The sequence below is a fragment of the Sander vitreus genome, chromosome 5 (assembly GCF_031162955.1).
Source record: "Sander vitreus isolate 19-12246 chromosome 5, sanVit1, whole genome shotgun sequence".
NCBI classification, from domain to species: domain Eukaryota; kingdom Metazoa; phylum Chordata; class Actinopteri; order Perciformes; family Percidae; genus Sander; species Sander vitreus.
The window spans coordinates 32,074,375-32,100,465 of NC_135859.1; the positions used below are offsets into that span (position 1 = coordinate 32,074,375).

Consider the following 26,091-nt stretch of genomic DNA (forward strand, 5'->3'; position numbering starts at 1 on the left):
AGTACCTCAAAATGGTAGGCTACTTAAGTACAGTGCTTTAGTAAAAGTACCCTCTGGAACTGTCTTTCCCAACACCTCAGACTTTCCACATCACTTGCTAACTTCAAAACCGCAGTCAAAATCCATCTCTTTAAAGGTCCCATGGCATGACAATTTCACTTTATGAGGGTTTTCAACATTAATATGAGTTCTCCCAGCCTGCCTATGGTCCCCCCAGTGGCTAGAAATGGCGATAGGTGTAAACCGAGCCCTGGGTATCCTGCTCTGCCTTTGAGAAAATGAAAGCTGGGCTGAGCAGCTGGGTGGTGATGGCGCAGTAGATATGACACATACCTTTGGTGTGGGAGATCTGGGTTCAGTTCCCACTGTGATACTGAATTTCGGGAAAGAGACTTCTGATACAGTGTTAGGGGACCACTAAGGCCTATATAAAAGAAACTTCAGATACAGTATTAGGGGACCACTAAGGTCTATATAAAAGAGACTTCAGATACAGTATTAGGGGACCACTAAGGCCTATATAAAAGAGACTTCAGATACAGTATTAGGGGACCACTAAGGCCTATATAAAAGAGACTTCAGATACAGTATTAGGGGACCACTAAGGTCTATATAAAAGAGACTTCAGATACAGTATTAGGGGACCACTAAGGTCTATATAAAAGAGACTTCAGATACAGTATTAGGGGACCACTAAGGTCTATATAAAAGAGACTTCAGATACAGTTTTAGGGGACCACTAAGGTCTACATAAAAGCATCCAAAAAGCAGCATGTCATAGGACCCTGTAACCAAATTAGCTGTTTTCCATTTGTTTTTTTATCTTGTTTTTTATGTTGTTTTGCTGCACCTTTTTAATATTCATCTCTAGTTATTGTTGTTGTTGATCTTGTTATTGTTTTTCTTTGTCTTTACTTTGTAAAGTGCCTTTGAGTACCTTTTAAAGCACTATATAAAATAAATGTATGGTTACTATTAGTTACATTCCACCCCTGCATTAAAATTATTTCATGTTATCAGGTTACACTTTAATATTTTGGTGTGAAACTACTTTTTGAGATCCAAAGAAGCTGAAAATATCCACAAATAATTCTAAAAAAAGCTGACAAGAAACATATGTGACAGAAACATGTGGTTTAGTTAATATTTTAATAAAATAATTTACAAAATAATGTTACCAGAGATACGGTTTGTCTTGCTACTTGAAAACAAAATACCACTTCATGATCACAGGTCACCTGAATACCAGCAAACATTCTGAAATCACGATTCTATCATTATAAATAAACATTAAAGTTAATATTTACTGTAGTTCACATAAAAACACACAGAAGCCAAAGAATATACAGCCGGTTATTGTTGAAGATAAAAGAAACGGCCGTCTAAATGTTGATTGGGTTGATTGGGTTGTTTAATTTGTTATTGACGCGGAGAGAGTTTCAGATTCGTGACACAAAATTTAAAGCACGATAATATTTCTGTTCTTGTGCAGCTGTAGCCGGTGTAATACTGTAACACACTGTGTGTGTGAGTGTGTGGTGTGGTGTGTGTGTGTGTGTGTGTCTGTGTGAAAACTGTGTGTGTGTGTGTCTGTGTGTGTGGACACTGTACGTGCGTGTGTGTGTGTGTGTGTGTGTGTGTGTGTGTGTGTGTGTGTGGACACTGTACGTGTGCGTGCGTGTGTGTGTTAGGAGTAGAAGGTGAGGACACTCTGGTGGTTTCCTCGGACCAGCAGCAGAGGTGGGAGGTCTTTGGACAGAGTTTCCAGCCAGCACATGTAGAGAGCGCTCGACACCGTCCCCTTTCTGGCCAAAGGCATGCTCCTGGGAAAGGAAATATCACAGAAAATACAGAAAAATGCATTTATTGGCATTTAACTTGGTTTTTAGAAACCTGGATATGCTGCAAGGATTACTCAGATTCAAACCAGTTGTTATGCAGTGATAACATGTAACTATATTTACTGTACTTACACTACAGGTCAATTGAATTTAAAATTGAAATGATAGATAGATATTAGATATTAGCATGAAACCTCCCCAGTTGATTACTGACATTAAGACTTTATTTTTTTTTTTAAACTTTTTTTAAGTTTTCAAGTATTCTGAAGTTGTATGTTTAAATATGCAATATTCTGCTTTTACTTTAATGCTTGAGGAATAATAATCTAATTATATAATATTTAATAGTATAACAGTCAAGGGGATATTTTTATACTTTAATACTTTAGCTAGCCTAGGAACATTTTCACTTTACTTGAGTATTTTTACAGTGTGGTGTGGTATTAGTACTGTTACTTCAGTAAACGGTCTGACATTGAATGTGAAGACATTGATAATGATAAAGACAAACATCAGGAAACAAGAATGTAGAGTTCATACATGACGATGAGCTTCGCCATGCTGGAATGCTCCTTCAGCAGCTCGTTCAGTCGGATCTGACGGTTGCTCTGAAAGTCACAAACAGCATGTTGACATGTCAACATTTCCTTTTTAAACAGCGCTAACATCACAGTAACACTGCAGCTGAGCATTGTGATTGGTCAGAGTTGCCATGTCTGCAGTGTGTAGGCGGACCTTGGCCTTGTAGAGCTCCAGTTCGTTGTCAGTGATCCTCCAGGGCTCCTGGGCCTTCAGCCTCTCTGCCGCCTCCTGTTCCATGTCGTCTTCCTTCAGCCTGTATGGCTCGATCAGCTCCTTAAAGCTCAGCTTACTGCACAACCACACAGAGACGTCACTTTATATCACAACACGTCACCTTCCTAAAATAATGGCCTAAGTCATTTTTTCAGGTTTTTCAGAAAACACAAAAAAATGGAATATCTATTCATTAATAATTTCACTCAAAAATGTTATGACAATATATGACTATTTACATACTTATAACAATGTCTGTCAATTATGCAACATAAGACCAATACATGCCTTTGTGACTTAGGCAATTTTAAACCTTCAACTATATCAACAATCAGTGTGTTTACATACACAGAAACCTCATCACTTACCAACTGGGGACGAGCCCTGAATCATGGAAATAACTTAGACGGATATATGTTCTCTGATTAAAAAAATCATAGATAGAATGGTAGATTTTTGTTCTTCTTGTAAAATTGCCTAAGTCACATTGTCTTTTGACTTAGGCAAAATAAAACAGCCTAAGTCCCACTCTGGACATAGGCCATTATACTAAAAGGTGTAGAATCACATGACCTGTTCAACTGAGGATATAGGCAAGTTTACCAGAGGTGGCCAGCACCATAAGGAGATGATTTAGGCAAGAAAATCATTTTTGTCAAAAAATTACGTAGGCCATTATTTTAGAAAGGTGCCGAACAGTGTTATCAGATTTAACTAGTACGCCCATATTATGCTCATTTTCAGGTTCATAATTGTATTTTAAGGTTGTACCAGAATAGGTTTACATGGTTTAATTTTCAAAAATCACCATATTTTTGTTGTACTGCACCGCTCTCTCACTGCTGCAGATCCTCTTTTCACCTGGTCTCTGTTTTAGCTACAGAGTGAGACCTCTTTTCTTCTTCTGTACTATCTTTGATTGCACTCGCACATGTGCAGTAGCTCAGATGTGGATCATGTCAGCTAGCTAGCTCCATAGACAGTAAAAGAAAGGCTGTTTCTCCAACTTCGGTCAGTTACAAGGCAGGATTAGCTGGGAGACTTCTAAATGAGGGCACACATGTAAGTAGTTCTTTTGTAGATTATGGTGAACTTGTGTGTGTTGTAGCAGTGCTTTGCTATTGAGAACGAGGTAGCATACTAGCATTAGCATGCTAACGCTACGAGCTAACGGTTGCGGTTAGCCAGCTCGTTTCGGCTTGTGACGTCACAAGCTATGCCGATTTTGAACAGCTCACCCGGAGACTGAAGGCAGGACACATTCAGAAACTGTATCTCACTCAGAACAGCGTGGATGGATTTTTTTCAAAGTTTGTATGTGTGTGGAAGCACCAGAGACACAAAAGAACACGCCAAATCCCAGAAAAAGTATCATAATATGGGCACTTTAAGCAGCATTCCGTGTTTTCCATAGCTTTATGAAAGACTTAGGTGCACATATTTGGAGGTTTGAGGGTTTATGGTTCATTCTTCAAAAAAACGTTTTTAAAAAAAAAAAAAAAAAAGGAAGTAGTTTCACATCTATTATCACCATATCTGTGTCTAAAACCTTGGAAAAGCTAGAGCAGACAATAAATAAATAACACTCAAAAAGATTAAGGTTAAATAAGTCCACTGGGGACCAACTACAACAATTAGATCGGAGGAAAGTATTTTAGTTAGTTTTTTAAAATTCATTCGGCTTAGGTGCTGCCCAAAACGGCTCGGGTGCTTTACCTAAAAATTATAATGGTAGGGAAAACCCTGGCATTTCAAGCCTTTTTTTTGCATTTTTAAACCATATTTATTTATTTATTAGTTTTATGTTCAAGTCTGTTCTGGGTTTAACCTGGCTGGGAAATAATAAATAAAAACCCATACTCAGAAAAGCCACTACAATCACATAGGATCCCATCCACCCCCTTCACCTATCCTTTAAGTTACAGCCATCAGGTCGACGCTACAGAGTCCCAAAACTAAAAATCCTGAATCCCCACTGCCATCACCACACTGAACAGTCATACATAGACAGTGTTGGGAAGGATACTTTCAAAACATATTCCGTTACAGAATACAGAATACATGCCCAAAAATGTAATTTTTAACGTATTCCGTTACGTTACTCAATCTCAGTAACGTATTCGAATACTTGGATTACTTCCACATTGAATTGCATTTTATAAGTGCGGCCATCACATCCAGCTTACTAAACAGGCCTATTCTGGTGTGTTCTTCTGTTACAACTGGCTGAATGTGTACCTAAACAAGCAGACAGATTTTTGTATTTGTAGTCCCGAACTGCATACTACGAAAATCTAACCACAGTCTAAGCTACCACCAGCTAATTTTAGCTAACGTTAGCTAGCATGTCAAACAGGGCTAGTCAGTCTTTCAATGGCTCTGGGGCTAGTAAATCAGCACGTAGGAGAATGTAAAGTCGCACGTCAACAGCAAGGTGACCAGTAAAACTACAGCAGACGACTACCCTTGGCTAATTAAAAAAAAATCGTACTTTAAGATGCTTCTTCAGGTTGGAGGTGGAGGAATTTGGACGCTGAAAGGAAGTTTGGTTGCTGACAAGCAGAGGTTGCACTGCACAGTTATATTTGTTCTCCCTTCTCTTTCTTTAATGTGAAATGCTGTTTGAATTTCCAAGATAGAAACGCATTCCTGCCCTGGCTCTGTTGTGCCGGTTCCGGCTCCATCTTCTCTCCCTCTATCAGTGATCACGCAAATAGCTAATTCTTTCGTTTTTATATCGGTGCTTCTGGGAAATGCATGGAGTTGCGAGAGTGAATAAACTCGTGAAACAGAAATGTATCGTCATGTAATCCATTGATTTCAACAATGTAACTGTATTCTAAATACCAACTATTTAAATTGTAACTGTAACGGAATACAGTTACTCATAATTTGTATTCTGAATACGTAACGCCGGTACATGTATTCCGTTACTCCCCAACACTGTACATAGACAGCATATCCAACAGCTCCATCAGGCTTCTTTTTGCAATGTTTTGCATTCTTGCACATGTTTGTACCGTCAATGTTTTTACACTCTTTCTATATGTAGCTTTTATGTTCTTAGATGTATTTTATGTCATCTAAACCTGGCCTGTCAAAGACAAATTCGTTGTGACAGACAAAATTCTTATCTTATCTTATCTTATCTTATCTATCTATTTCTCTGTTGTGGTGTGTAATAAAGGATTTTTTTTTAAATCTTAAATTTGAAAGTTTAAATTAATATTGCTCAATGTTGATCCATGAAGCTCGACAACTTTAAGGAACCAGTCCATTGAAGGCCTTTATTTCCTGTAGCTGTGGCCCTTTAAATATCCTCGTCATTTGTGCTGAAAATCGTACTTTAACGCCCTTCACATCATCATGTAGACTCACTGAATGCAAATCAATCACGATAAACAAAGTGAGCCGAGGCCGACTCCATCAGAGGTCGTACCTGTGTTTCTTGGGTTTGGTGTTGATGTCTCCGAGGACGTTGATGTCAGAGAAGTCGATCCTGAACCTGCTGAGCAGCGTGGCCATGCTGATGGGGGACACACACACACACACACACACACACACACACACACACACAATAATCAACATACTTGAATGTACTGTGTGTATGAAGTGTAAACAAGATGATAGCTGATTTAACTCACGCTCGGCGGTCGTGATCGATGCGGTTGATCTTCCCGCCGATGAAGACTCGGATCCTGCAGTCGCCCCACTTGCTCCCGTTGGTCAGCAGAAAGGGGATCAGCAGAGTCAGGCCTGCACACACAAACATACACAAACACACTTTACTATGAGAAGCCGCCTAGGCCAAAATTGAATACTTCACTTGGACATACATATATACTTCACTTGCACATACAGTACATATATACTGGTACTTAACACTTGCACACACACACACACATATATACTTCACTTGCACATACATATATACTGGTACTAACTACTTGCACATTCATGCATACTTCACTTGCATATACATATATATTGTACTTCACTTGCGCATACATATATACTTCACTTGCGCATACATATATACTTCACTTGCGTATACATGCATACTTCACTTGCGCATACATATATACTTCACTTGTGTATACATGCATACTTCACTTGCGTATACATATATACTTCACTTGTGTATACATGCATACTTCACTTGCGCATACATATATACTTCACTTGCACATACAGTACATATATACTGGTACGTAACACTTGCACACACACACATATATACTTCACTTGCACATACATATATACTGGTACTAACTACTTGCACATTCATGCATACTTCACTTGCATATACATATATATTGTACTTCACTTGCGCATACATATATACTTCACTTGCGCATACATATATACTTCACTTGCGTATACATGCATACTTCACTTGCGCATACATATATACTTCACTTGCGTATACATGCATACTTCACTTGCGTATACATATATACTTCACTTGCGTATACATGCATACTTCACTTGCGCATACATATATACTTCACTTGCACATACAGTACATATATACTGGTACTTAACACTTGCACACACACATATATACTTCACTTGCACATACATATATACTGGTACTAACTACTTGCACATTCATGCATACTTCACTTGCATATACATATATATTGTACTTCACTTGCGCATACATATATACTTCACTTGCGCATACATATATACTTCACTTGCGTATACATGCATACTTCACTTGCGTATACATATATACTTCACTTGCGTATACATGCATACTTCACTTGCGCATACATATATACTTCACTTGCACATACAGTACATATATACTGGTACGTAACACTTGCACACACACACATATATACTTCACTTGCACATACATATATACTGGTACTAACTACTTGCACATTCATGCATACTTCACTTGCATATACATATATATTGTACTTCACTTGCGCATACATATATACTTCACTTGCGTATACATGCATACTTCACTTGCGCATACATATATACTTCACTTGCGTATACATGCATACTTCACTTGCGCATACATATATACTTCACTTGCGCATACATGGATGCAGACAATGCAAAATAAAGTCAAAAAGTACAAAACTTCCCACATGATACTTTATATATATATATATATATATATATATATATATATATATATATATATATATATATATATTATTTATTTTTTCAACCTGGATCCTATTTCCCCATGTTTTTGTGTCTAAGTGACTAATGGGACTAATGGGAATTGAGTGAGAGCGCTGCAGCCGGCAGCTGCAAAACGGGCCGCAAAGGCAACAAGTAACCTCTCACGTGATTTCATAACAAGACTTCTCCTCTCCTCCTTATAGGATCCTTTACCACAATGTTGTCAGTCACTTATAATAACAACCTGAACCTGTCAGTGGCAAAAACAAGCACTTTTAGTTGACGTAACGTTACATTGATGCTGCGCAATTGCCCTTGCTGCCTGGCGGCTGCAGCACTTTGTCTCAATACTGGACCAATTTCAAAAAGTGTTGCCCCCACTAGTCACTTACACACAAAACATGTTACCTTAAGACTTAAGGTTTGAAACATGTTTTAAATTAGTCTAGAGGTAAACTTTGGTGCGCAGCAAGCCTTTGTCTTTGGATTAGACATAAAAACTGACCTCCGTCATCAAACAACCACCAGACATCTATGGTTCCTTTGCCCTGCTTCTTCTTGAACTGCTGGCTGGTCTCCAGCAGACGCTGGTCGGTCAGACTCAGAGGAGACTTGGTCTCTGTTGCAGGTGACATGATACGACACAAGGTGAGGTTAAAGAAACACTTTTGACAGATGAGAAGTGTCAAATGAGAAGATGAATGTTTGTCTTTCGGAGTCTTGACTTAAACATCACACCACGCCACAGCTTAAGACACTGCACTGGCTACCGGTATCTTAGAATTGATTTTAAAGTTATTTTACTTGTTTATAAAGCTTTAACTGACCTCTCACCTCCACACATCAGTCATTTTCTTGCATTTTATGTTCCAGACAGATCACTAAGGTCCTCCACTGCTTTTCTTTTAAATGTTACTTACGTGTCCCATAAAAGTACCAGGGAAAGAGCATTCTGTTTTTACACCCCTAAACTGTGAAACTCACTGCCTTTGGATATTAGAATGGCAAGCTCTCTCTGTATTTTTACATTTTATCTTTTTAATTTGGCTTTTAATTTTATTCTGTTGGTTTTAACATTTGACAAGTGTCTTTTTGTTGTAATTTTTAGTCTTGCTTTTTTTTCCTCATCTGTGTTTTAATTTTGTTATTTTTGTTATTTTTTTATTTTGTTCTGTGAAACACTGCTCGCATGAAAGGTGCTATATAAATAAATAAATAAAAAAGTTAAAGATAAAGTTTGTGCCGTTGGACCTATCTCGTGCAGGGATAAAAATAGTCTTGCATTGCCAGACCTTCCTCCACAGCGCTGCAGAGGAGGGTCTGGCCAATCCACCCAGTGTGAGAAAAACGAGCTCTGGTTTATTGGCATTTCTTTAAACCAATCACAAATGTGTTGGGCGGTGCTAAGTGCCAGACGGAGCCCCGGTGCCGCTGCAAAATAGCCTCTGGAAGGAACTTGTTTTGGTGGAACATGTGCACGTTCAAACGTTGTTTTAGTCGTGCAACAGAAAACTCAGATTGGACAGATAGTCTAGCTAGCTGTCTGGATTTACCCTGCAGAGATCTGAGGAGCAGTTAACCATAGTCCTCATACATCGAACAAAGTTTAAAATTCCAACATAAAGAAACTGCCCGAAAAGAAGAACATCTGGCGAAATTTCCGGCGGTACCGGAGCAATGAGAAGAGAAGTGGAACGTCGTTGATATAGACTAGGATAAAGATTAGCTGTGATGTGAAGGCTATGACTAGATGAGTGTTCATGTTGGCCTGTGCCATGATGACTTTACCTAACATGATGAGCGGGCTGCTCTGGTTACTAGTGGTTTTTGGAGGACAGGAGTCCGACTTTGAGTCTTTATCCAGACTGACAGAAACCACCACCTCCTTACTGCCAACTGGGGGCTTCTCACTGGACGACAGCAGCTCGTCTGCAGGGTCAAAAATGGAGACAGATGCTGTGTAGCAGTATACTGTAGGTAGACAGACAGATACTCAGAAGAAGACAGATGTACCTTGTCCCTGGATGTGAGAGATATCCAGTCCGTCCTGCAGTCGAAGGAGCACCACCCCAAACTGCAGGTCGAAAGCATCGCTGCAACACAGAACACACAATCAAACCTTTCTGTCCGTCACAGGAAATCTGATAGATCTATCTTATAGATAGAATGTCAATGTATCCTACCAAGAAAAAAAGAAAATCTTCCAGTTTAGTCTGTGAATTTCTTCTTTAGAAAAAAAGGACACCTTACAATTCAGACTTAAAAATTTGTATTATTTTATATATTTAGCATGTCCACGGCAATAGACACCAAGACAATTTTCTAGGGTTGCCCTCGACTAAAGAAAATCTTAGTCGACGTAGTTGCTTTAATCGACACATCTGTAAATAAATGAGTTTTTCCACAAAGATTCATGCAAAAGAACCACTTTTTACCAGAGATGTGCTGATAAGTTATTCAGCACAAAAAAGGATTTAAAAAATGACTAATCAACTAAAGAAATCTTAGTCGACTAAGACTAAATTGAGCGGTTAGTCGACTAAGAGGGAGCAGGCCTACAATTTTCAGCCTTCTTTTATTCCGAATTTGTTTTACATACATTTTAGGGACGGTATAGTCAGATGTTCTCCTTTATTTTGCACTCATTTACTTCTCGACACCTCTGAGTATACTGGTCTTTATTTCAAGTGGGGAAAAGAACTTAAAAGTCCGAACATCATTTTTTTCAATCAGTCGAAACTCCTTCATCCTTCAATCTAGATTAAAAAAAATAAAATAAAAACAAATGACCACGATGAAGGGGACACAAATGAACAGGTGTGATCTCAAGAGGATATATAACAGTTGTATGTGCATGTATATATATAATACAGTATTTGTAACTCATGTTTTCAAATTATAATAAAACAAACTCCTCAATGTAACGGTGTAGAAAAGAGACAATTTAATAAAAGTTCAGTTTTATCTTTATGCAACTTTTAGCACTCTGTGGTGTACCTTAAAGTGCTCATATTATGCTCATTTTATCATAATTATGCATAATTGTATCTAGAGTTTGTACCAGAATAGGTTTATTATGGTTTATGTGGTTTAATTTTCAAAAAACACTATATTTTTGTTGTACTGCACATTGCTGCAGCTCCTCTTTTCACCCTGTGTGTTAAGCTCTCTGTTTTAGCTACAGAGTGAGACATCTCACTTCTGTTCCATCTTTGTTGGGAGTCACACATGCGCAGTAGCTAGGTAAGGACTACTAGCCAGTCAGAAGCAGAGTATGAGGGTGTGCCACGCTAGCAGCTAGGCGAGCATTATAACGTGTGTTACATAATGACACACATTCGTCTCTGAAGTAAAGGCTGGACTACAATAGAGCTGTTTGGAGCAGTTTGGGAACAGTGTTTTCTGTTGGAGATGGTAAGTCCCTTTGGGGTGGACTTTTGATATTAATGAACGTCCGTTACATTCAAGCCATTGCCAAATGAGTTGCTACAAAGCTAAGACTATCAGCTCCACACAACTCTCTCTGTATTTGTCAGTATGACTATGTTCAGAAGATTGTGGCATCCAGTGACATCCCTGTGCAGAAGCTTGAGTGAAGATAATTAATTATAATTATATTATCACGGAAGGCTTGTATCATGTGGACATGCCGACAGTGTTGTTGTCATTACTTAGAATTCCTCACGTACTATAGCTTTAAGATTTGATGAAATTATTTTTACTGTATGAGATTATTAAAGAGTTTGTGTTGGCTTGATTAATACATTTTTGGTGATCTATGTTTTCCAAATAAAAAAGCAAAAGTAGTGAAACTGATACTTTCTAACTCGGTAATGGCATAAATCCCAAACGTCAACCGTGTTTGGGGAAAAAAGAAAAGTACCTTTGTAAAATGTTAGGAGCTCATTTTAAAAAGACACATCAGTCCTTACTGTATAGTGTTGATGTAAATCTCCACATCTCTCATGTCTCCATCACTCCAGTTGTTCTTAAAACCCATAACCAAGGTGTTGGGCTTCAGACGACCCAAACCGACAGCCTGAACATTACAGAACACAGATGTGACAATAATGATTTCTTTTTTCTTTTCTTTTTTTAATCAGAGAACAAAGTTATTTTTTTAATTTAATGAGAACGGTTAGGTATAAAATAAAGCCAGATGGAGTTTACATCCCCCCCACTACAAACACACTAGGAAAGCAAATCAACACAATCAAAACTGTAACAGACAACGTGGTATTAAAATGATTAAATAACAAGATGTACAGAAGAAAATTAAATAATCCTGACCCAGAAAATAAAATCTTCAAGAATAGAAAGTAGGTGTTTGTAGTATTAATTAAATATGAGTAAATCAAATTTGTATTGAGTTACAAAAGGAAACATTTGCAGTAGTTTGGTTTATGGATAATTAATGTATCTGCGTGGTTTGAATTTTGAATTCTCAGAGCAGCTGTAGGAAAAAAAGGAAACTGAAAGTGAAGAAGTACCAATAATGAAATTAAGATCACTGCGTGAAAACCAGCTACCATTCCCACATTGAGATCAATTCATTCATTAATGAGATATCCACTTGATCAGCCCTGTCTCCTTAAAATTATATTCCCATACAACTAGTCTATATCGACAATGTTTCATTTCCGGGATTGCTCCAGTGCCGCCTGAAATTCCGTCGGATGTCCCTCATTCTAAACTCCCGTGGATTTAAATCCAGACAGCTAGCTAGACTATCTGTCCAATCTGAGTTTTCTGTTCCACGACTAAAACAACCTTTGAACGTACACGTTCCACCAAAAAAAGTTCCTTCCTGAGGCTATTTTGCAGAGGCACCGTGGCTCCGTCCGGTGCTTAGCGCCGCCCCAAGACGATTGTGATTGGTTTAAATAAATGCCAATAAACCAGAGCACGTTTTTCTCCCAAACTGGAATGGTGTGTGGACTAGCCAGACCTTACTCCGAGCGCTGTGGAGGAAGGTCTGGCAATGCGAGACTATCATACAATTAAACTGCATTCTCAATATTGTTTCTAGGGAAACATATTTTCTCCCAGGTTTCCAGTGTCACAAATACATTTCTAATCAAGGTCCGCATAGGGAGGAGGTCGGGGTGGATTGGTGGGTCGAAGAAACACAGGATTTTCACCCAGGAGACCGCTGTTTGTGTCCCGTATGAAAGCAAAAAACAACATTGACTTGTAAGCCACGTAACGTACTTAACTTACGTCACGTACGTAAAATAGGCAACTTAAATGACGTAGAAACATACTACTTTTAACCCAAACCGTCATCTTTTCCAAAACTTAACCAAGTAGTGTTGAAACAAATATAATCCATGGGGAAACATTTTTCCTCAAAACATAATTGACGTTGTATGGGAACTTAATATTTTAGGAGACAGGGTTGACTTGATAAACCTGACAGACCATTGCTGGAGGTTTGGGAGTTTAATTTCAATCCAGGTGTTCATACCTGCATGAGGAACTGCGCCCCGTGCCTAAGGTTGTCAGAGAACACATGAGTGTAAAAGGCCTTGATCCGTTTCTTGTTGAGCCAGCGCTGACAGCGGGCGTGTTCCTGAGACAGCTCCTTCAAGTTTGGCCGACGGGTCACCTGAACACAAGAAAGACACCGGCGATGACAGGAGAAGGCAAAGGAGAAGTTTGCAACCATGCAGAAAACGTTTCAGCGATGTTAATCTGTACGTACGGTCCTGACGTGAGCGCAGACCATGAGGCCGACATTCTTGGTGAAAGAATTAATCAGTTGAAGCAGAGCAGGACGAGAGTTTGGATAACCAGCCATCACCAAACACTGCGGCCTGGAAACATGGATTTTACACACACTTAGAACAACAATTACAAAGAGTTTTGAAAGGACTTTCAGTTTTGTGTTTGATGGATATCACAGCGTGGTCTTGTCAAATCAAATTCTGGTAAAAATCATTTTATAAGTGACAGTTTTTTTTTGGAAAAACTATTTTTGTTTTCCAGGGTTGTCCTTTTTCTTTTTTTAAAAGCCTCCAAAGTTTGTTTAATTTTTCTACAATCTTAAGATAAGATAAACCTGTATTGATCCCCAGTGGGGAAATTCGGTTGTTGTAGCAGCAGGACAGACGTTTATACAGATAAATAGAAAAAGTGGCAGGATTTATTTTTTTATTTTTTATAAAAGATGTATATAAAACTAAAATAAGAATAAGTTCCACATTTGTTTTACTGTTAGTTACTACAAGTTTTCTGCTGGATGCTTTAATCTAAATACAAAACAGCAGATATTTGGCATTAGGGGACTGAGTTGGTATCAGTTGCTGAGTTAGAATCTGACCAAATCTGAAAGCTCGAGCTGACCTGAAGTTTTTAACGTGGTCCTCGACTCCAGTGAGGTTTATACAGTGAGTCAGAGCCTGGTTGTAAATCAGAGCCTGAGTGGACGAACCCCAGTTCACATCTACAGGAAACAGCACACACACACACACACACACACACACACACACACACACACATAGGTAGAACAGTGTAGATGAAGGGATGATTGTTAAGTGTCTGTAAAGTGAAATAAAAAAGGCAGTAGGGCATATAAGAGCCGGTTGGAGCAGTGCTTACCAGAATACTGTAACTGCGCTATATACTGTAAATGATGTTTTCTGACTTTTGTCCAATCTTTGCTGTTTACATGTAATTGTGAAAAAGTGAAACAAGTGCAGAAACAAGTGGTCGGTATCTGATCAGTTTAACTGTTAGCAGCTAGCGAAGATAACATATGAAATCATCGCATTCTCACCAGGTTTCTTGTAGCTGACGTAGATGTAGAGGGCGAGGACGATGAGCAGAGTGACCAGAGCTGCCCACCAGTTGATGACAAACATCACCACACAGCACAGGACGGCCCCGGCAAGAGACACCCACATGTTGTAGTACTTGAAGCTGGGACGCCACCCTGTGGTGAGACACCAGGAGAAAATAAAAAGGCCATGATACAAGAGCAAATGTTTTACAAAATCATTTCTATATTTTGCAGAAAAAAACAATAGCAGAAGATAACCAGAAGTGAAGTTGTGCAAATGTTTCCCAAAGCCTTGATGGAGGCACAATTTATCTCATTGGTTGAATTAAACACACTTAGCCTTTCAGGCCTTTTTAAACTAACCATGCAAGTAAGTTGGCATGTAAAAGGGTTACCATTATTTTTTACACTTTCTTCTTTGTTATTTAGTTTTAACTCAAGTAGATTTTATTTATATAGCCGAAAATCACACATTTTTCATGGAGGGCTTTACAAACCCCAACAAATTAAAATGGCCTTTTATCACAGCAAATTACATTATTTCCAGTTCAAGTGCAGCTCTAGCTTCTAAAATAAACTTGTGACCAATAAAGTTTTAATATACAACATAGACTATAAACATTGTTGGCAAACTTGGTCAGATTGAGTCACTCCAAAAATAGTCTCGCATTGCCAGACCTTCCTCCACAGCGCTGCGGAGGAGGGTCTGGCTAGTCCACACAGCATTCCAAGATGGGAGAAAAACATGCTCTGGTTTATTGGCATTCCTTTAAACCAATCTCAATCGTCTTGGGCGGTGCTAATCACCGAGTGGAACCACGGTGCCTCTGCAAAATATCCTCGGGAAGGAACGTGTTTTGGTGGAACGTGTACGTTCAAAAGTTGTTTTAGTCGTGGAACAGAAAACTCAGGTTGGACAGATAGTCTAGCTAGCTGTCTGGATTTACCCTGCAGAGATCTAAGGAGCAGTTAACCATAGTCCTCAGAAATCCACTGCAGTTTGAAATTACAACACAAAGAAAGTGGAAGGTAACGGACATCCGGCCGAAAATAAGGCTTTGAAATGACTTTTAGAATGGTATCAAAAAATTCAGAGACCTTTTTAAGTCAACTCTAACGTTACTAGAACTCAATTCATGGCAAGTCTCTAACAAATCTCTTCATATCAAGACTGAGTCAATGAAACGGCGACTTTAGTTTACAGAGCTTACCTGGAGAGTTGGCCAAGGAGGCGTGGAAGACGGAGAAGTTAATGAGAGCGTACGAGGCCAGGAAGAAGTTGGAGATGATGGGAGCGATGATGTTCAACTCCGCTAACACACACCAACAGAGAGGTTCAATATTCAAGAAGTTTTAGCTCAAAGAGTCAAAGATAAAGTTTGTGTTTGGAGCCTACCGATGAGAATGAAGGCAAGGCCGATGCAGAAGGTCAGGACGTAACCACGGAGAGGCTCGTTGTTCTTCCCATAACCCTTTGCAAAAACACCCAGCCCTGGATAGATGTTGTCCTTGCATAGAGCCTACAATGACAACCGCTTTTATTCATTCATTCATTTTATTTCATTTGTGAAGTTTATCATTTGTTAATACAGTTTTGAGAGACAGAGATTTGACATCGGGTTTGGGATAAAAAAAATACAGGCCTGTGTAGTGCTAAAGTTGAACTTATATGATCCTAATACAAAGTGTACATTTTCATTCTTGATCTTGGAAACTGTTCTACTAGCTTCTTCCTGTGCTTTCAACCACATGTTGAGGTCTTCGTCAGTGATGACAACTGAGAAAACTTCATCCACTGATGAGGGCCATGAGATGCTATTGAAAGCTATGAAAAAAGCGAGTAAGTGGAACTTGAGTTCAGGGTTTTTTCTCAAAACACAATGTATTTCAAAGTAATCAGTTTCCTTTTAGCTTTCTTGTTTTCCCATTCACACACTTCACACACAGTCAGTATTTTTCTTGCTGATGATGAAACTGATCTGTTCAGTTTATAGATATAGTTCTATATGTGTCTGTGTGATGTTGTTGTTGGTTATCTTCTGATAAATAAGATAGCTCTCTGACCTGGAAGACTTTGGGTGCGCTGACCAGCGAGGCTAGAGCCGAGGACAGAGTGGCTGAAAAAATCCCTGCAGAGATCAGAGGTCCGAAGCCCGACACCAGACTCATCACCTGGACAAAACACACACACACACACACACACACACACACAAACACACACACACACACACACACACACACACACACACACACACACACACACACACACACACACACACACACACACACCATTAGGTTCACACTGACCAATCATAATCCATTATCCCCTCAATCCTTATCCTTACAAGTCAACGCAGACATATGCAGCCGTAAAATATCTTATCAAGAGTGCAGGTTGTTCAAGTTTACCAAAATGCAGCCTACAACTCCCACACTCCGTTTTGTTTGCAGTTACATAATATTGTTCTCTAATTCTTTGTGAACAATATTTGTGTCTGGGACAGAATTTGTCACGATATCACGATCATTCGCTCCAGTCAAATAGGGCAGCAATTATGAGATTTTGACCGTTGTGCGGTCTGCAGCAGTCGTGAGTCAACCCACTGAGCTGAGACACAGTTAGCAAGAGTATAAGTAACTTGAAATTGTGTACATTTAGTTTTAGCACTTTATTGATAATTGTGTTGGTTGTATTTTATATTGGCACTCTTCCAGCACAGTTTCCCTCTGGATAAATAAAGTTCTTACTTATCTTATCTTAGCTTATCTTATCTTACTGTTCTGACAGGTGGGAAACAGCTAACCCAATGCTGCAGGTCAGTAAACAACTTAAGACAATGTACTTTAAAAATAAATGAAAATCATCTCATAACATAATATTTCTATTACTGACTGAACTGGAGGCAGCTCTGTTCTCAAACATCGACACCTACCAACATTATGTGACGTCTGTTAGCGTGTGAGAGGATGAGAAACACACACAGATGTTAGATTTACATTTACATCTGCTTTACTTAGACAGATTTTAGTGACAGAGCAGAACTTAAAATAAAGAATTATAATACTGTAAAACAAGAACAAATGTTTCTGTCTGTTGAGATTCAGCAATCTCAACAGACAGCAATATCAGTGTGTGTGTGTGTGTGTGTGTGTGTGTGTGTGTGTGTGTGTGTGTGTGTGTGTGTGTGTGTGTGTGTATGTGTGAGTGTGTGTAGGTGGATGTTGTCAATGCTCTCATTCAGCTCTGGTTTCAACCAGCGAGAACCTTGTGACTCAAAACAACAGTCACTATTATCACTGCTGCACTTTGTTTGGGAACAGCTCCGTCACACACACACACACACACACACACACACACACACACACACACACACACACACACACACACACACACACACACACACACACACACACACACACACACGCACAAATGCACACACGCACGCACACACACGCACACACACACAGTGCAGGCATATGACAGCATACAGAGAAACAAGATCAGAGCAGCAGTCTGACACGATTCACACTTGTATTAAACAACCACAAAAGAATATGCAGTAATTTTTTTAGTTTGTTTAGTTAGAGTCTGTTAATACCAGTTAACAGGTATAACTCATACACCTGATTTCCATCAAACACCACATGTTTGCTTGTTTTTGCCTTAGTTGTAGTTGTAACAAGTAAATAGGTTAATTGATTGAAGAACTATTGATTGACACTTAATAATTTGGTTAGTTAAATAAATTCTATTATACTTTAAAGAGCAGTTGTTTGTGATTATTTGTTTATATTGCAGTACCAACTGGTTGAACAGGCAGTGCTCAAATTTCACCCTTCCCGTTCACTTTATAAATATGAAATAAATGAATCAAATTAATTAAGATCTGTATTTTCAAAGAGAACTCCACCTATGAGACTGTTTTCACAGTTCAGTTATTGGTCCCTGATTCCATGGTGGTGCCCCGTTTTGATTGTTTGTCAATTTGGAAAAGTTATTAATACACATATTCATAACTTTATTAATATTGTTAAAACATCTTTGATATTGAATTTCCAATAATTGAATCTGTACCTTCCTAATCCCCAACACTATAAAGAGTATTGGGACAAAACAGTCACAAATAAAGTGAGGAGAGACGGAAATCACGTTTGGACTGTTCTGCTATGAATGCTTTGTTTTTTTTGTGTAATGAGCACACTGCACCAAATTCCTAGCAACTTAGTAGAGTATTGTATCTTGAATCTTGTCAATCCAAGTAGCGAATGTGATCTAACTGCTGCTTTTGTTGACTGTTGGTGTGTGTCGACGATGGGAAACAGGACAGTGTCGTATCCTGACACGACATCACCGTCAATGTGACCGTCAATGTGACCGTCAATGTGACCGTCAACGTGTAGGCTTCCATAGAAACAATAGCTGTGGGTGTTTCAATGCACGTCACACTCTGCCAGTGTGTGTTGTTGGCCCTTATGTAAAACACATTCCTAAGGTTGTCTGAGTGTGTTGAGTGAAATAAGCAGTAAATGCCCCTCATCATATCATATCCACATTATCAAGTTTCCTGAGTGAGCAGCTGAGTGTGTGTCCGTTACCTGGAAGTCGTTCATCAGGCCGTACTGACAGCCCCCCTCCTTGCAGATGGAGAAGTCGTAGCCCAGCGTGCAGGCGGCGTCGGTGCAGTTCACCGTGTCGCTCACCGTGTCGTTGTGGTCGCCGGTGGCATCCCTGACAATGCAGGAGCCTGCAACACACACTCTTAATATTGTAACAACAGCAGAGCCGAATCATCACAGAGATTTCGTCTTTTGGTTTCTTAGGTTATATTTGGGTTTGGTTGCTGCTGCACCAGTTCTTTTCTTACTCTTATTTTTGCCTTAATTCGACTGTGAGCAACTCCAACTTAACAATTTCCCTGAGGGGATCAATAAGGTATTCTGATTCTGATTTACATCCCCACAGAACCTTTTCCACTCATTAATGCATCACACACACACACACCACTGATTTGATTCTTTTTGCAGATTGTAGTTTATTTTCTCTTTTTAATTTAATCAAAATTGAGCTTTATAGTTGCACCACATGTGTTCTCTGTCTTGAAGCCAGTTGAGTGCACATTCAAACGTGAAAACCATAACTACAAAATATTATTATTATTATATATATATATATTAGATATTTCTACAAAACTATGAAAACATAACTCTAGGATACATCTCTTTATGTTTGCCAGATATTTGACTTCAACAGCACTTTCATATAATGTATTATAGGGTGTGGAACAAATCCAAAAGCATTTCATCACAGCTGTGCCTCAGTATTTCGTGACAGCTGCAGTCAATAAGTCTATATGATTTTTAGAAGTTGAGCTAAAAGTAAGCTCTCTACATCTACAGCATAACTGCATAACTGACAGAGTAACTTGGGTGTTAATCACAAGTGTATACAGTAATATTACCTGCAGAGATGGTGACAGCCACGTAGGTGATTCCGGTGATGACGATGGCCAGCAAAGTACCTTTAGGGATCGCTGACTGAGGGTCCTAAAAAAGGAGATATGATGAGATTCAAGTTTATTGTCTGCTCAGGAATATTAATACCAAGTAATACATAAAGTATCTATATATTTAGTCAAAAATAATAATAAGCTTTTCATACAAAAAGAAGCAATACAATATGCTTTGCAAAAGACATAAATACACAAAAAAAAAATAATAACAGATGCAAGAAATAGCATTAGACTAAACATTAGATTAAACTGCATTAAGGATTTTGAGTTAAATCAAAGAGCGATTAAAACATGAAATATAAATTAATGACTGTATTTGAAGGTTAAAATATAGTAAATGTTTCTATGTAAAGGCGTGTTTGAGAAGTTGGGTTTTCTTTTAAAAGCTGTAAATGAGGTGCACATTATCAGCTCTGCAGGAAGACCGTTCCAGAGTCTGCGGCTGTATGAACCAAATGCTGACCATGGCATTGTTCTTTAAGTGGTAAAAGGCAATTAAAAAAAGACATTTTTGAGCCACTCAGGAATCAGTGATTCCTAAAATGCAATTTAGAAGAGTGTCGACAGGGCTTCTACAGTAGATAGGCATTGGGAGAGTGCAGACCTTAAGCCCAAAACAAGTCTATAATTGTGGCAGATTGCAAGTTTTAAATCTGCTACCACTGAAATCACCCAACAGTGAATACATGTACTGACCCCTGACTACATGGAGAAAGATGAGCGCTACATCCCATTACTGGATGTCAGCAAAAACAAGATTTTCAGCACGATTTCATTTTGTCTTGTTCAGAACTACGCCACATTTTCTTATCCCTTTAACCATCAATCATCTATGTTTAGATTGTCAAATACTACGCAATACGCGAAATGTGGCACTCACCGTGAGGTCTCCGGAGATGTTGGCTCCAGCCAGGATCCCTGTGGCTGCAGGGAAGAAAATGGCGAACATGGAGAAGAACGTCTCCTCCTCTCTGAAGTCTGGACCCAGGTTCTCTAAGAAGATGGCAGCTGTCGGAGAGAGCCAAACCAGAGGAATATATACTTTTCATTTAAATTCTAAATTCACTTTTGAACGGACCAAAAGTTTAGACAAAACGAAGAAAGTGCAGACTCACTGTTGTAGCCGAAGAATCCTTTGGGCTCTTTGCTTTCTATGGCCATGAAGCTTCCTATGAAGTAGTTAGCGATGGCTGCCAGCAGGATCACCAGGAGGACAATCTGAGCCTGACAGACAAAGACAGAGAGAAAAAAAGAGATAAGGAGGGAGATATGAGTAAGGATAATTTTATTTTCTCATTACTAGTAAGACGTTTTTTTCCGAATCTACTTTACAACTGGAGAGAATCAATGATCAGGGTCTCATAGACAGATTGCACTATAAATGTTCACATTTTGATAATCCTATCTGTCAACGACAGGTGCCTTGAAGTTAGTAAATGGCACATAGCATGCTCATACGATACTTACACCTTAGCTATTGTCTGATTGGCTTATAGCAGGAACAAGAGAGCAGCAACAAGACACAGACTCTGCCAGCATGCTAACATGGGGGTCATCCTTATGTTCCCAGGGTCCCCTTATTGTAAGAATCTAATTTGCAGTTCAAATTACAAAAGACTTAGGGGGATGGACGTTTCAAGTGCAGTTTGAATGGTAAAAATCAGTTTAGCTGCTGTGAAGATATCCATGTCTAAAGTCAAGTAAAGTGTCTGTCCGCAAGTTTGAGGGCGTAAGTTTCAAGGAGTATTACATCAGAAGGCTGTAAGCTGTAGGTGGATGATTTCAACATATTGACCCAGGGAAACATACATTTATCCACTACAGTTCGCCTACCAGCCCAGCCTGGGAGTTGAGGACAGCATCATCTATCTGCTGAACAGAGTCTACACTCATCTGGACAAGCCTGCGAGCACTGTGAGAGTCATGTTCTTTGACTTCTCCAGTGCTTTCAACACCATCCGTCCGGCTGTACTGGGTGAGAAGATGACTGCGATGCAGGTGGCAGCCCCCATCGTATCCTGGATTGTTGATTACCTGACGGGCAGACCACAGTACGTACGCCTAAAGAACTGTGTGTCTGACAGGGTGGTCAGCAACACTGGGGCTCCACAGGGGACTGTCCTCTCTCCCTTCCTCTTCACCCTCTTCACCTCGGACTTCAACTATTGCACTGAGTCCTACCACCTTCAGAAGTTTTCTGATGACTCAGCAATAGTTGGCTGCATGGAAAAGGGTGATGAGAATGAATACAGGACTGAGCTGAACCACCTGCAGCTCAATGTGACAAAAACGAAGGAGCTCGTAGTGGATCTGAGGAGGGCGAAATCATCTGGGACCCCTGTTTCCATCCAGGGGGTCCCTGTGGACACTGTTGAGGAGTACAAGTACCTGGGGGTTTACTTAAACAATAATCTGGACTGGACTAGACATGCCGAGGCTGTCTATAAAAAGGGCTCTTTTCCTCAGGAGGCTGAGGTCCTTTAACATCTTTCGGACGATGCTGAGGATGTTCTATCAGTCTGTTGTGGCCAGTGCTATCTTCTCCGCTGTCACATGCTGGGGCAGTGGGATAAAGGTCGCAGACACCAACAGACTGAACAAACTGATCAGGAGGGCTGGTGATGTCGTGGGGGAGGAGCTGGACACACTGACGACCGTGGCTGAGAGGAGGATGCTGTCCAGGCTTCAGTCCATCTTGGATAATGTCTCACACCCTCTCTACGACACACTGGCCCAGCAGAGGAGCACCTTCAGCAGAAGACTCCTCTCACCCAGATGCACCACAGAGCGCCACAGGAAATCTTTCCTGCCTGTGGTCATTAAACTTTACAACACCTCCCTCAGAAAGTCACACACCCCCCTCTCTGTAATCATCTCATCTAAAACATAGACAATCACTTCTCTTTTTTATTGCACTATAATCATCTCAACATAAATAATCATTTCTCTTTTTTATTGCACTATTTGCACATAAACATTGTACATTTCATATTTGTATGCTAGATGAAAAGTCAGAGGATCACCAGAATTATTACAATTCATCCTCTGAGGAACATTAATGTTTGTACAAAATGTCATCTTAATCCATCCCACAGATATAGAGATATTTCAGTCAAGACCAAAGGCTGTTAAGAGGCTGTAACGTCAACTGCAGAACCTCAACAGTTTACAATGAACATCTTGTGCCAGTCTTCCAAGATGTCAGCAGAGGATTTGGGGTGTCCACTGTTTTCTCTGTGATATTATTGGTTCACAGACCTACCTTGGCTTCCCACTCCATCCCAGCTACAGAGATTCCCAGCAGCAGGATGACGGTTAGAGTCCCAACGATACGAATGTCATTTAGCTCATCAGTCATCAGAGCATCGACATCCTGCAACCAACAACCAAACGAGAAACAAGATCCCTGTCAGAATCAGTGTTGACAGGCAGATGTTTGAATGGTCATACCAAAGTATTTCTTACATTAAGCATCTCCACGACTGTCTCTGCAAAGCCCACGACGTACATGGCCACAGCCACAGCGTTGGCAAAAGCAAAGATGAGACCGATGGAGCCTCCGAACTCCGGCCCCAGACTCCTGGAGATTAGGTAGTATGCTCCTCCTGGACAGCAGTGATACACGGTATTAATCATTGTTTCGTCATAACTTTAGGGATTTAGTTTCTTTCACAGGGACACTTTAATTTGAAGTATTCTGGTAAAGTAATCACTTTTAAAGGATGTTGACTTACTGGAAACATTGGTACATGTTTTGACTGAGCCTTAGTGCAGCTTTAGCTCTCAGTATTTCTTCAATAATTTGTGTGATCCTGTAGTTTGAGCTGATTTCCGATACAATTCTAAACATGTTTTACTTGTCTGACAGTCGTTTGTTGAATGCTAATATTTTCACAGCCAGTTAGGGTTTTTTAAAACATTTATTTGGTTCTCCTTAAATAATAAGAATCCTTTGTATTTCAGCAAAACAAGCTGATAACTAATAAAATCCCCTCACTAATCAGATAACATTATCAAAATCAAAGCTTGTGTACGGTGGCTTTCTCACCTCCTCGAACGAAGCCATTGGTTGCTATAGCAGAGGTAGACAGACCAGTGATGGTGGTAACCAAAGTGGCCATCAGAATTATCACAATGGTCAGTCCTGTTCCACACAAACAAATAGAACCAACCAAAACAAACAGTGAAATTGCGAAAGATTTTAATAAGACAACTGTGATTAATCACATCATCTCCAGAGCGATCACAGAAGCCAACCATGTTAAACAGTTTAGTCCGTATATGTTTCAAGTTGCAATAAGTGTTTTTAGCATTTTAGCAAGCTAGCTAGCTCAACTTTTATAGCTTTCATCAAACGTTTACTCAAACACGAGGAAATAGTAATTTTTTGGGAATTGTTTTCAGCGGCGGATTAATCCACATTTGGTGCTCTAGTGAGTATTTGTGGCAGCAGGACGATGTATGAGGGATTGAGTGAAAATAAACTACAGTGTGTGTGTGTTCATGCAACTGGGTCTCACGGCAGTTCGTGAAATGGTCACGTTATTTTGATCTATTGATTCGTCAACAGGGACGCGATTTTCTCGTATATTTCGTGGTGGTCACCACAAAATGGGAACGTGACCATTTCACGACGCAACAACGGGGAAATGAAACGCCACACGCTGGCGACAACAACAGGACGGACCGCCACACGCAGGACGCGCTACAACAACGGGACGGTTGTGGTTAGGAGAAGAAGAACGCAGAAAGGAACTGCCACATGCGGGACGCAATCCCCAGTCTTCGGGGTGAAAGTCCTGTGTTGTTTGACCCATCCACCACCCCAACCAACCTCCTTACGCAGATTTTCGGCTTTTCAATACTCCTCGCTAACGTAATCGTGCTGTTATCACGAAAGATGCTTCCCATTCAAATACATTAGTTTAAAATTCGTGCCCACCACCATGATAAAAACGAGAAAATTCTGTCCCTGTACACAAATCAATACATTAACTAACGTCACCATTTCACGAACTGCCATGAGACTGGGCCCGTTCATGGTAATGAAGGAAGATGTCACCCAGTGCAACAGGGTGACATAAAAAAATTGACAACAATGCAGCTCTATGGCACAGAGGAAGAAGACATATCAGGCTTTGATATTTTATAAACAGCACTTGTTAGTGGATACATTCGCTGTTGGTGTGGGTCTTTTCATGGGATTTGTTGATGAAGAAATATAGAGCCTTATCCTTTACGTATAGCTGCCAAATAATGCGTCTAATGAGAAAGGCTTCACTCTGATTGGCTGGTCTGGAGACAGGGAGAATCCTGAAGGTGGTTGAGCTCACACTTGGAATTTTTTCCTAAAGTCAAAGTTAAACTCAATGCATTTGCACCTACCGATTCCAGCCTGTCCCACAATCCAGGTCATTCGAATAAAGAGCATCACACCCCAGATATTCAGCATGCAGCGGATCTGCAACACACACACACACACACACACACACACACACACACACACACACACACACACACACACACACACACACACACACACACACACACACACAAAACAGATGGTTAATCTTGTGGGAACCAGCATGAATCCCCAGATGGAAGGTGAGTCCCACAATGTGATTACTAAAATAACAGGATAAACTATTTATTTGAGATCATTATTATTATTATCAGATCACATTCAATATCACAGGCAGAAACAGATGAATGCTTCGTCCATGTACAGAACACTAACCAAGACTCCTTTGACCCAACCAAACTTGATAGTTCCTCCTTTCGCCTCCTTTGCCGCCAAGGCCGCCGCCGCCTCCTCAGCCGCTGATGGCTCCTCTCCATTGGCCAGACCGTCCTCAAACGGCTCCTTACAACCAATCACAGCCAAGAGGGAAAAGAGTGAAAGACAAAGAGACAGACAGGTGAGTAATAATGAAAGTCTCAAACTTTTGTTGGTTATGAAAAGTTGCATATATCATTATGAGTTCACTATAAAAATGTGGGGTTTTTGGCTGTT

The 26,091-nt window shown here is 39.9% G+C and overlaps 1 protein-coding gene across 1 annotated transcript in view; it reads right to left on the bottom strand.

Moving 5' to 3' along the window:
* Nucleotides 1-1,687: 1,687 nt before the first annotated feature.
* slc12a2l (solute carrier family 12 member 2-like) overlaps nucleotides 1,688-26,091 on the bottom strand; it is a 25,991-nt gene continuing 1,587 nt past the window's right edge. Inside the window, exons 2-26 of the mRNA XM_078249827.1 lie at nucleotides 25,816-25,941; nucleotides 25,464-25,539; nucleotides 24,127-24,222; nucleotides 23,544-23,683; nucleotides 23,341-23,451; nucleotides 21,194-21,302; nucleotides 20,959-21,086; nucleotides 20,028-20,112; nucleotides 19,165-19,313; nucleotides 16,633-16,740; nucleotides 15,965-16,088; nucleotides 15,780-15,881; nucleotides 14,566-14,721; nucleotides 14,133-14,232; nucleotides 13,492-13,603; nucleotides 13,255-13,395; nucleotides 11,720-11,826; nucleotides 9,801-9,880; nucleotides 9,576-9,716; nucleotides 8,293-8,406; nucleotides 6,281-6,392; nucleotides 6,076-6,162; nucleotides 2,577-2,712; nucleotides 2,382-2,449; nucleotides 1,688-1,823 (exon numbers count right to left, since the gene is read on the bottom strand). Coding sequence (XP_078105953.1) covers nucleotides 1,688-1,823; nucleotides 2,382-2,449; nucleotides 2,577-2,712; nucleotides 6,076-6,162; nucleotides 6,281-6,392; nucleotides 8,293-8,406; nucleotides 9,576-9,716; nucleotides 9,801-9,880; nucleotides 11,720-11,826; nucleotides 13,255-13,395; nucleotides 13,492-13,603; nucleotides 14,133-14,232; nucleotides 14,566-14,721; nucleotides 15,780-15,881; nucleotides 15,965-16,088; nucleotides 16,633-16,740; nucleotides 19,165-19,313; nucleotides 20,028-20,112; nucleotides 20,959-21,086; nucleotides 21,194-21,302; nucleotides 23,341-23,451; nucleotides 23,544-23,683; nucleotides 24,127-24,222; nucleotides 25,464-25,539; nucleotides 25,816-25,941 — 2,844 coding nt within the window. The remainder of the gene's footprint in view (nucleotides 1,824-2,381; nucleotides 2,450-2,576; nucleotides 2,713-6,075; nucleotides 6,163-6,280; nucleotides 6,393-8,292; nucleotides 8,407-9,575; nucleotides 9,717-9,800; nucleotides 9,881-11,719; nucleotides 11,827-13,254; nucleotides 13,396-13,491; nucleotides 13,604-14,132; nucleotides 14,233-14,565; nucleotides 14,722-15,779; nucleotides 15,882-15,964; nucleotides 16,089-16,632; nucleotides 16,741-19,164; nucleotides 19,314-20,027; nucleotides 20,113-20,958; nucleotides 21,087-21,193; nucleotides 21,303-23,340; nucleotides 23,452-23,543; nucleotides 23,684-24,126; nucleotides 24,223-25,463; nucleotides 25,540-25,815; nucleotides 25,942-26,091) is intronic.